Source organism: Heterodontus francisci, chromosome 1 (assembly GCF_036365525.1).
Source record: "Heterodontus francisci isolate sHetFra1 chromosome 1, sHetFra1.hap1, whole genome shotgun sequence".
Classification (NCBI taxonomy): domain Eukaryota; kingdom Metazoa; phylum Chordata; class Chondrichthyes; order Heterodontiformes; family Heterodontidae; genus Heterodontus; species Heterodontus francisci.
The window spans coordinates 267,208,365-267,220,689 of NC_090371.1; the positions used below are offsets into that span (position 1 = coordinate 267,208,365).

Genomic DNA, 12,325 nt, shown 5'->3' on the forward strand with positions numbered 1-12,325 from the left:
AATGATCTTTTAAATCTCAATTTATGTAGCAATGAATCTTGTGACCACTTCTCATTGTATGGAAGAGAGTGATTATAATTTATTGCTGGTTGTAAAATGTTTCCTTAATATTCAAGGTATTGTTTTCACAGGTTAACGGAAGGCGAGGTCTTGTACCAACAAGTTTACTTGAAGATGCCAGCATTGGATTGCCAAAAACATTGAAGCAGAGGGCAGTAAGTAACATTATGTTCTGTATGTAGTTGGACATATATTTTACTGAAGCACAGGAAAGCTAACTGTCTTTTTTTTGCAGTTCTATTGCTTTGTTTTGCACTTTCACTATTGTTAGAACTTTTAAAAAATTATCATGTACTATTTTGATGGTTATTTTTGGATTAAGGGTGAAAACAGGCACTGAATGGGTGCAGTAGTAATAAGACTCACCTGTTTGTCTGGTTTTAGCCTGCAATTTTGAGGCTAATCAATGATTACCATGATTTATATGTGCCTGAATGCGCTAAAACAGACACCTGCAGGTTTAGCACTCAAGGGCTGTTTGGAAGCATTTTAGAAGTTTTTTTAGTTTTGTGGAGCTATATAGGTAGCCTCCACATCCCCATTTCCATCGCGTGTGGGGCTGGATGTTGTTCTCCCCAGGCGTCAGATTCCATGGCGGCGGGGGAGTGGGGAGGGGCCTGAAGATGGCTCCGGATGAGGCCCGTCACGGACCTAGATGCTGGAAGGGTCTGGACCGATCCTCCCGACAGTGGCGAGACGCCGTAGCGGGCCCCCCACCGCTGGGCGATGGTACCACAATTAACATCATCAAATCAATGAAATGAATACATTTAAATAGATTTACCTGCGATTTGGAGGGCCCGCCATGATCTATGCCTTGGCAGCTGGCACACTCGTGCTTTCAGATCCCCGTCTGGGAAAATGCAGCACTACACTGGTGGGGAGGGGGGAGGAGGTAAGATTGTCAGTGCGAGGGGAGTGGGGAGGACGGAGTCAAATAAATGTAATGGGTGTAGGGGATGGTGGAAAAGGTTGAACCTTAAACTTTGTGCAGTTTGGGGGGCAGGGGCAAGGTTAGATGTAAACGTTAAGCATTTTGGGGGCGGGGGGGGAAGGGCAAATATTTAATGTCATTGTTATGGGGGGGGGTGGGAAAGGGGCATTATAAATGTATTTAATTTTTGGGAGGGGTTACTTCTTTAAAAATTTAAATTGGGTGGCAGGGCTGGCTGCCCTTCAAAAATATCAATGGACAGCCCGCCCCCTCCATGTGATTGGGCGGGGTGGGGGCGGGGTGCGAGCTGCTCCGGCTATTTAAATGAGCCGCTGTGCGGGAGATCGCGGTGGTTCTTTGGCATGCGACCCCCTCCCCGAGATTGGCGGTAAGCTCTTAAAATCAGCCCGTGGCGTGCGTTGGCTGACATACATTGGGACTGAGGGAGAGTGCACACTAGTTCTCAGTCAGGGTCGTGGAGGTCCTGGTGGGAGATCCAGAAGAGGAGGAGGGATGTCCTGTACCCACTGGGGGAAAGGAGCCCATCGTGCCCTCTTGTCCATCTCTTCCACAGCAACTGGTGCTGCTCTCCCTGGCCTCATGTCTCCTCCCATTCATCACCCAAAACCGACCAAAGCAAGCTGTCCATGACCAAGCACTATATTTTTCCTCATGACTCCTGTAAGGTCTCCAATCAGACAGAGAAGCACAACACTCACTCGCTTTAGGTGAACTCCTCAAGAGAATTTCCAGAATAAATGTTGATAGAATGTGGTAAAGTCTCGACAAGGTGTCCCAGAAAGTCTCCCAATATTTTTCTAAAGTTCACTTCAAACCTCCAGCAGCAGTTGAACAGTGAAAGCTGAGAACAGCTTTAAGGAGCAGTCAAAATCCTCAGCAGTGACCTCTGTACTCTTGTTCAGTTAGTAGCTGTTAGGATATGGCATTAATTGAGGCGTTACCCACCAAAGTGCCATGCAGCCTCTTCAATAAGTGCTCACAGGTAATTTAGTTGATAACCAGACCCTTAATAATCCTCCAGATGGCCATTCCCACCATCAGCTTCAACTCTTTTATCAAGATAGTAGCATGCGTTAAAGGCAGGCTAAATCAGAGTTGCAGCTGAAGACCCCATCTTGGCCACCTCAGGCTCTTTAGTGTCAAAAGTCTCTGGGGAAAGTTCATTTCCTAAATTCATCATTTTGTGCCAAAATGTTCAATAGCTCAGGCATTGATAATTGTTCTTTTATGCCTCTGTGATATCACACAACTGTTGTTCTTTATAGACCAGCTTTATTATCTATGAAGCCTGGGTCTGAAGCAGCAGCTGGATATTGAGAGCAATGTAGATATTGCTATCGACATTCACAGTCCTTCCCTGAGTTATATTAGTTAAACTCTGTCAATTAGAATATCTCCTTGGATGGAAAATGATGACCATTTATCAGTCCATTGATACTGGAAAAAGGCATAATGATTTACATATATAAGGAATAATTGATGCCTGAAAAAGTACACTCATAGGAATGTACCCAATGTTGATATTAATTGTTGTGAAAAGAAAGAATGATTTACATTAACATAATACTTTTCATGAGCATAGGATATCCCAAAGTTCTTTACAGCCAATGAATTACTTTTAAAGTGTAGTCACAATGTAAGAAGCATGACAGCAGAATGAAAACATGTTGGTGCCTTCAATAAAGTAAAATAAATCTACTGACATGGGATTGGTCATCCCTGTATCAAATTCACTGACTGCTGTAATCATTTAAATCTTTCAGTGCTTTACCCATTGCCTCCTAATAATCCTCTGTTGTTTCCTGCCTCTGGAGAGCCACAGGAAGAGGGAGCAGCACTGACTCCTAGTGCTTACAATGGGTGAAGCTAACCAGGCAGGCACACGGAGTGGTCTGGATGGGAAAGAAAACAGAGGCGTGGAGAATAGGAGGCAGCTATATCAGAGTAATATTTTTGTGTCACTGACCAAGCAATAATCCAGTGGATCACCCACCCATTTTAGAACCAGCCGAATTTTCCACTGAAATCAGTGATGTGCTAATTAGTCAGTCCACCACAGGCATCGATCTGCTCCATCCGATTGTTAATTAAATAATGTGGTTTCAGATCATTTCTTTCTTGTCCAGACAAGGTCAGTGAGCTCACCTCCAGGACACCATGGGATACCCAAGATTTCTAGCTCCTCAGAACACCTCCACAAACAAAAATTAAAAACAGGCAACTGTTGATGAGAAGAGTATGAATATGGTAAGTTAGTATTCAGTCATACCATCTTTTACTGTTATGAAATTATAATTGTTTGATTGAGACACTTGTCCAACTACCTTTTTTTTATGTTCCAATTTGTCATATGCAATTCACACCTCTAGTTGTGCAAGTTCATTACAAAATTCTGGTGTATGGCAGCTAAACTGCACTGTGACCTGGCTCAGGCACCACCCGCCCCTGCCTCCCCCCCCGTCTGACTCCCTTAGACCAAGTCTCATTTACATTGGAGTCACAAGATACAAGGTGCCAAAGCTTTGCTGGGCCTCTTCAGGTCTAACTTGTAACTGGTCAGGGCATGCACGGTGCACGTTTGACTAATTCCAACCTAAAATAACAATCAGGCTCCTAGGATATCAATTACATATTAAGCAGGGCCTACCACCTGAAGCAGGGTGGATCTTTAGGCACTCAGTAGAAGGTCCCTTTCAAAATGGCACTGGCTACAGCGTCAGTGTTAATAGGATATAATACTACCGGTAAACCTACAAACCCCATTTTGAGGTCATTGATGCCGATTTACTGCCAGGCATAGGAGGTGAAAATTGGCCTGTATGTTTCACAGCAAGTACATCCCTGCTCAGATGCAGTGATGCTGCAAGTCTCAGAGGTATTGGCAGACTAGTCAGTAAAATGAAAACCCATGGGATACAGGGGAATGTGGCAGGTTGGATCCAAAATTGGCTCAGTGACAGGAAACAAAGAGTAGTAGTCGACGGATGTTTTTGCAAATGGAAAGTGGTTTACAGTGGCATTCCACAGGGCTCAGTGTTGGATCCCTTGCTGTTTGTGGTATATATTAATGATTTTGGACTTAAATGTGCAAGGCATGATCGGGAAATTTGCTGATGACACAAAAGTTGGCCATGTAGTTGATAGTGAAGAGGATAGCTGTAGACTCCAGAATGATATCAATGGTTTGGTTGAGTGGGCGGAAAAGTGGCAAATGTAATTCAATCCAGAAAAGTGTGAGGTAATGCATTTGGGGAGGGCAAACAAAGCGAAGGAATACACAATTAACTGGAGGATATTGAGAGGGGTAGAAAAAGTGAGAGACCTTGGAGTGCATGTCCACAGGTCCCTGAAGGTGGCAGGACAGGTAGATAGAGTGGTGAAGAAGGTATATGGAATGCTTTCTTTTATTGGTGGAGTTTTAGAATACAAAAGCAGGGATGTAATGCTGGAACTGTATAAAATGCTGGTTAGGCCACAGCTGGAGTATTGCGTACAGTTCTGGTCACTGTATTACAGGAAGGACATAATTGCTCTGGAGAACCGTGCAGAGGAGATTTACAAGAATGTTGCCAGGGCTTGAAAGTTGCAGCTATGAGGAAAGATTGGACAGGCTAGTGTTGTTTTCCTTCGAACAGAGGAGGCTGAGGGGTGACTTAATTGAGTTATACAAAGTTATGAAGGGCCTAGATAGAGTAGACAGGAAGGACCTGTTTCCCCTAGCAGAGAGGTCAATTACCAGGGGGCACAGATTTAAGGTGATTGTTAGAAGGATTAGAGGGGACATGAGGAAAAACTATTTCACCCAGAGAGTGAGGGTATCTGGAGTTCACTACCAGGAATGGTGGTGGAGGGAGAAACCCTCAATTCTTTTAAAAGGTACCTGGACCTGCACCTGAAGTGCTGCAACCTGCAAGGCTATGGACCGAGTGCTGGAAGTTGGGAATAGGTTGGGCGGTTAGTTTTTATCAGCCGGCATGAATGTGATGGGCTGAATGGCCTCCTTCTGTGCCATAATTTTTCTATGGTTCTATGGAATGCTGCTCTCTGCTGAGTGTAGCCTGGCTAGAATGAGACATCAGTGGGGCGGAATTTGCTGTCAACATAACAGAAGGTGATGGCACTTTCTGTTATTTATGAGTAAATGATAAAGGTTGTTCAGGCGAGGGGTAGGTGTGCAGTTAAACGCCAAAACCCAAAAGTTGTATCTAAGTTGTGTTGTTCTGCTGTCAGCTTAGCAACACTGGCATTTTGCTCCCTGCCTCACCATTGAAATGCATTGAATGGCATGAAGTTGCTGTATTTGTGTGGTAAGTACAAACTAACCTGCCACAGAAAGTTAAATCTTGTCATTCCAAGCTACCCTTGTAACAATATAATTGTTAAATACTGTCAATCAACCTCGCTGACACGAAAAATATTAACTACTACAAGTGTTGAGTCCTAGGTATTAATTATCGTTGGGGATGTTTAAAATGTCAAATCTTACATTTATTTTACATTTCCATTCTGTCGCTTTTCTCTCTCTCTTTCTCTCTCAATCCAATTTTTCCCCCTTTTTATTTCTCTTTCTGTACCTGATTTGACATTGAATCCACCTACTCTATTTTGCACTTCCTTCTCAGTGCTTTTGCTGTTAATCTCACAATCCTTCAATCTGATTTGGGTATTGAGATACCTAGTTGCTTGTCTTGATCACTCGGGTATAGATGCCCCATTTCCCTCACTGCGATGTTACATTCAGCAACTTGACATGCAAAATGTTTTAAAAACCTGAACATGCAAGATGCCATTAGATAACCTGATACAGCAAAACCTGGGCCATTATGTAATACATTTCATTCAGGCCCTCCAGGTAAGCGTAGCAAGGACAAAAGATTGCTGACATTGTAAAAGCTCTGGTCATAACACATTACTGCACAAAATGCTTTCCTCACTTTTATAATGTGTGGTGTTAGAATGGAGTCCTTGGAACAAATACTAAAGAATTGAATTTCTCACTGACCAGCATGGACTGTAATTCCTATTAAAATTATCTGAAGTGGTTAAATTAAGTTGATGTTGGCATTAAAATTGACATCTACGTTCTCTGTATATGTTGTTATGACCAGGTGAGGAAGGGGTCTCAGGCTCCCCTTTCGCCCCTTCTGGATTGACCGCAACAGGGTTTATCCTTGTTTAACACAGAGATTGAATTTACCACCTCAATGAGCTCTTGCTCCTGTTCCTCTAATATAATTGCAAATGAACCAATCAGACAGATTTTCTTGAGTTTAAACAAGAAAGATGTAAGTTTATTATCCTTATCACTCTAAACAGGTTAAAATTACTAAAATACACTATGCATTCATGCCCACACACACAAAGCAGCCACACACAAATAGATTACAGAAGGAAAAAACAGAGTTGGGAGGTTGGAGTAGAGTCTTAAATAAATCCTTGTCCCCTAGTTGCTGGCTGTGCTGGTCTATAAGTTTGAGGCATTAGTAGTTGCAGCCGAGGCTTCTCTGGGTCTTTTCTGGAGAGAAAGAGAGAGAGAGGGAGAGCTGTTCCCTTGATGACTCTCAGTTACTGTCTGCATTCTGAGTCACAACTCTCTATCTCCCAGAGTTGCACAAGCAGTCACATGACATGGCCACCTCTTTGTGTTTAATGAGGTTCTTCCCTCAGGCTTCTCAGACATACTGTGGAGTGGGGGGGGGGGGGGGGGTGGTGGGTTTGTCTCCTTCAAAGTCAATGGGTGTCAATGGCTCTTGACAACCTCATTGACAAAGTTATCTCTGGTAATTGAATCAGAGAGCACCCCATTGTTCTGGCCAGGCTGAATCAATCATGCTTGTTTCCAGTCTAATCCTTTGGTGTTTCACATGCAAATGTTCATGGCCATCTTGGCTGTTAGCTGTTCTTTTTAAAAAGTTATTTGTAACAATTTCCAGTAAAAGTCTCAGGCAAAGTCCCAATTGATGAAATTAATATTTTCCATTTGGCATGTGGGGTTTTTAGAACAATGTGTTGTAATGTTTAAACGGACTCAAAATTAGTTTGGTAGATATAAAAGGCTAACATCGTCAGTCGCTAAGTATGCATGAACAGCATGTAATCTAATTGATAAAACATTTAGGAGGCTAGCACTATACTTTATGCAGATTTATACTGTAGTTGCTCTGAAAGACTAGGTAGCATTATTTATCCTTTAGATAGCCCTGTTCATACTGACACTAAATCCACAGAAAGTGCTGAGTTTAGCACTGTACATGCACAAAGAGCAATAGTTATATGTAAAGTCATTGTATGTGCTGCCTTTGTTTTCAATCATATTTACTTTTTTTTGAAAATCTTTGCAGATACGAAGTTTAAAAGAATGCTGTTATTATCTGGAAGATCTAAATGTGCACTGCTATTTGTCAAAGACACTCCTCTGGTAAATCTTCTATGAATTGCTGCAGCCTGTAAGTACAGGCTGGGAGTCTCTGCTGAATGAAGTTTCTTCTTCACTTCCATTCGGTGCTAAGTTCCAACAAAGCCGCAGCCTTGTACTAATCTTTGCCTTTAATTTATTGCCAGGTATATGTATTTAACTCTCATACTACCTCCCCTTGTTCCTGTTTTGTATTCCTGGCCAAATTCCCAGATCTTTGCACTGGCCTTTTGTGTCAAATGTCCTTGTTCACTTTTCATCCTTTTTAGTACAAAAATATTTTTGACTTAGTAACATAACTAATCATCAAAAAATGGAGCAAATCTGCATCATAGTCCTTAATAGAAAAGTATTGCAGTGCCAATGTTCTGCTTCTAAAAACAGATGAACAACACATTTATTTTGTTAGAAGTAACAAACTCGGCATACAACTTCCATTTACTCATTTTGAAATAAAATATGTTTTAAAATTTGGTTTATCTGTGTGAACATTACATAATTAAACCCATTCTGGTTGATGATCAATGCCTGGGACAAGTAACGAACAGAAGGACCTCCTGTTGAATTAATTTATCCAGCCTGTTTCATTGTGTATAAATGCAACTTCTGTTTGTGTTGTGTGGAACAAACCTCTATGTGTGCAGGAGGTGAAGGATCAAATGTAGTGCGCAGCCTTCCTGGTGGCACTTTTGTGTGATTTGGTCAAGAGCCCTTTTTTGGAAAAAAAAGCATTTTTAAGCACAGTTATCACTAAACAAATTTGTTTAACATTTCACTTCTTTTTGAAGTGTATCTCAGGACTTTATTCAGGAGGCAATAGTGCTTACTCATTGTTTGTTCTATATTTGTATATTATGTGTACAGTCTAAGACTACTTGTTTGCACTTTTCATTGTCTATTGCACCTGAATAAGAAATAAGTACTTTTGAATTTATTTTTAAAGAAATAAAACTGCACTAACAGCTTAGAGGTATTTTCCAAAAGTGAGATCTCTCTTCCTAAAGTTGTTCTTGCAAGAAAATCCCTTCTAAAACCATTGATAATTGGTCATAAAAATGTAATTCATTGGTTGCTGCTGTAGGTATCAATTCTTGTTTTTGGCTGAAAAAACCCTCCAGTAATGAAGCTCTTCCTGTGGTGTGAATTGCTTACCTAAAAATACTTTTTTTTTTTAGGATTCTCTGACATACCAACAGTAAAATGTGTGAATTATTAGACTTTGGAAATTTTTGATATATATCATCCCAAGTTCCTTAGTTTACTTAGGCTCCTATGACAGTACTTGCTAACTGTATCGAAACAATAACAGACTTTATTATAATAGTTTATACCAGACTTTACCAAAACAAACATGTTTCCCATTGAACCAATGTAATTGAAATATGATTGATATCAATTGCAAATTTATATTCGTCCTATTTAATCACTAGTGAAATAGATGGAAACAACAATTTAATAAAATTTGCCAGTAATGTTGAACTTCCTCTGACTGGCAAAGAATGTGGTTAATCCAATTTTTTTTTGCATGAGACATAGTGATTCTGCTCAAATGAGGAAATGGATGAAAGGAAGTGTCCCTTTGCAGTCCCTTTTCTCTGAACCCTTGTAATGTTTGTTAATAGAAAACTGCAGTGCATGAGTTGTTTGATATTGTACTGTGGCTTTGTGACAAACAGCAAATCTAAACTTTAATCCATTTACATAAAACCAGCCGACGTGAAACAATCTCCACGTCTTTACTTCTTTCTTTTCCAGTATGGCAAAAAATATATGTGTATACACACATCACACAGCAAACAGACTTTCATTTTGTTTTTACACATTTCAAATCCTTCAGTGTCTTACAGAGACAGAGAGGAATCAAGCATCATAATATTAGGTTTCTGCAAACACCTAAAAAGTTGGGTTTTGTCTGTCCCAGCCAAACTCTCTTACAGGGCTATGTTATGGTTTCTTTATATGACTCAGTCATGAGAATTTTCCTTAGTGCACAAGGGCCTTGCAAAACAAATGGAGTAGAGTTTAGATATGCATTTTATTAAAAATAGAAGCATAAGAAAAATGTCAGATTCAAATGTACAGATTACTGAATTCATGTATTGTAGTCACCATTGTTTCTTAAATGGTTGTACATCACACGTTTATAAAATGTTTATTAAATCACACTAAAATTACTTAAAATCCTGTTGATTTACTTGTTAATAAAATTGTAAGGTTATTTTTATAAGCTAGTAACATGTAAATGATTTCTAAATATTTGTATATTGTATAATGTATGCATTTTGTATTAAAATGGAACTAAAAAGTTCTTCTGGTAATGAATTTTTTTTCCCATTCAGTTTTGGATATGAATTTCTTTTTGCTTACTGTTTCCAGTGTTCAAAGGGCAATGAAAGTTAACACAGTTATGTTTTTTAATATAAATATGAGTGTGTATATGTGCATAGATATGGCCAAATTTAAACCTCACTAAGGAATCAACTCCTCTGCTAGAAGCAAGTTAAGTGAATTTGTGTAATCTTAATCAAGTAATTATTATATGCAAATCCATAGCACATAGTTTGGCACTATGTTGTCAATCATAGTCAGATGCTGCACAGGTGTTGAACATTATAAATGTCACAGTCACCTATAGTGGACATTCAGGTGTATTGTAACATAGAAAACTAACTTGTACCTGAACTGTTCTTTAGTAGATCTGAATGTGCTATATGCTAACAACAACACCAAATGTGGCTTTAAAAATTATAATAGGAGCCACATAGCAGAATGATTGAAAGATGGCTATAAAATAGAAAACAAGGTAGGAGTTTCTCAAACTGACAAGTGGGAAGTAGTGTCTGTTAGGGTATTGTGCTGGGACAACCATATACATAAATGATTTGATCTTGGAAATAGAAAGTCTGATGTCAAAATTTGCAGATGATACAAAATTGATGGGTATAGCTAATGCAGAAAGAAATAAATGGGAAATAAAATTCAATACAATGAATTGTGAGGTGGCTTATTTTGGTAGGAGGAATAATGAGGCAACTTATTCCTTGGAAGGTTAAAAAAACGAAATGGGGTAAAAGAGCAGCAAGATCTGAGAAGATAGATACATGAACCCCTAAAAGTGGCAATACAAGTTGATAAGGCCATATATAGTGCAAAGTATTGGGGTTTATTTCTATAGGAGGAGAATATAAAAGCAGCAAGGCCATAAAATGGCAAGAAGATAGATAGCCAGAGAATAAAGATTTAAAATAATTGGCAAAAGAATCAGGGAGAGATGAGGACATGTTTGTTTATGCAGCAAGTTATGCTAACCTATGAATTGGATATAGACTTAGAAAGGAAAACCTTGCAGGGCTATGGACATAGAGCAGGGAATTGGGATTAATTGGATAGTTCTTCAAAGAGGCACAATGGGCCAAATGGCTTCCATCTGTGCTGTAAGATTCTATGATTCTAGGTAATGTTAAATCTGTATAGAGCCATGGTTAGACCATACAATGAGTGTTACAAAGTCCTTACAGCAGAGAAATAGATCATTTGGCCCAACAGATCCATGCCAGTGTTTATGCTCCACAAAGACTGTTTGCACATCTTGTCTTCATACTGCAAAAATTATATTGAAGCACTGGAAAGAATTTACCAAGATGTTGCCAAAATTGAGAAGATGCAACTATCGGGAAATATTGAGCAGAATGAGGCACTTTTCTTTGGAAATGAGAAAACTAATAGAGGATCTGATAGAAAAATAGTTTCCACGTGTGAGTGAATCCATAACAAATGTACGTAAATATAAGATAACCACGGACAAATCAAATAAGAATTTAGGATGTATTTTTTAATTCAGAATGGTGAGAATATTGAACTTCCTGCAGATAGTAGATAGCACTGATGTAATTAAGGGAAGCTTAATGCACACATGAGAAAGAAGGGAAAAGGGGAACATGAGGGCAGGGTGGGAAGAGGTAATTACAATGGGAGAAGACTCATGTAGAGTATAAAAACCAGCACAGACCAATTAGACCGAATTGCTTGGTTCTCTGCTGTAGATTCTATGTAGCTCCCAATGTGAAATGAGTTTAGGAAGTTGTAACTGCATTTTTAGTGGACATGAGCCCACAAAACCAAAGTAATTCAGCAAAATTCACCTCAAATTTAACAACCTCACTAATAATAACTTGTTAAGGAACTAAACTGTTACACGGTTACAGCGATACTTGGGCCAGAATTTTACGGTGGGCGGACGGGAGCCGGCCTCCGATGTAAAAGTCGGACACGAACCCGCTTCCGCCTCGCCTGGGGAACTGTTCCATATTTTATGGGTCCCCGGGCTTTAATTGTGCTGAGGTGGGACTTCCACCCGCTTGAAGGAGGAAGTCCCACCTCATTGAGCTGCTGGCCAATCAGCGGGCTGGCAGCTCTTAGTCCCAGCAGCGCCACTGGGAGCAGTGGCCACTGCTGGGATTGCAGTCCAGCCAAAGATATAAGACATGGAGCTGGAAGGAAAGGTAAGTTTTGGTTGCCCCGCCAGGGGCAATCGGTCGGACCCTGGCAAGGCAAGGGTAGTCAGTTGTGGGGAAGGGGGGGGCGTGTTGCTGGGGGTGGTTGGGGTAGCGGGGGCAGCCCTTCATCGGGCACAGGGCATCTGCCCCTGCACCCCTCCCCTCCCCCGGGATGATCAGCAGCTGCCTGGTTTTCCCAGGTGGCTTTTCCCGGCTCCAGGATGCCCACTTGCCACGCGTAAAATACGCATGGAGGCAGGCGAAGGCCATTAAGTGGACGTTTAAGAGCCTTGATTGGCCTGGGGTGGGTAGGCTGTTTTGTGCACCCCCCCCCTACGTAAAGGGCAGTGGAGGCGAGAGTGGGTTGGGAAAGACTCCCGGAGCCTCCCACTCCATTTT

General features: G+C 40.7%; 1 protein-coding gene across 4 annotated transcripts in view; it reads left to right on the forward strand.

Moving 5' to 3' along the window:
• Window positions 1–8,237, forward strand: part of LOC137376173 (putative leucine-rich repeat-containing protein DDB_G0290503) — a 156,902-nt gene extending 148,665 nt beyond the window's left edge. For 3 of the 4 annotated variants that reach the window (XM_068044234.1, XM_068044261.1, XM_068044244.1), the window contains 3 exons: window positions 132–215; window positions 3,142–3,262; window positions 7,357–8,237. In XM_068044234.1, the coding sequence (XP_067900335.1) occupies window positions 132–215; window positions 3,142–3,243 (186 nt within the window). In that variant the 3' untranslated portion in view covers window positions 3,244–3,262; window positions 7,357–8,237. Of the gene's footprint in view, window positions 1–131; window positions 216–3,121; window positions 3,263–7,356 lie in introns of those variants that run through there. The other variant, XM_068044252.1, reaches the window with a different exon arrangement.
• The last annotated feature ends 4,088 nt before the right edge of the window (window positions 8,238–12,325 follow it).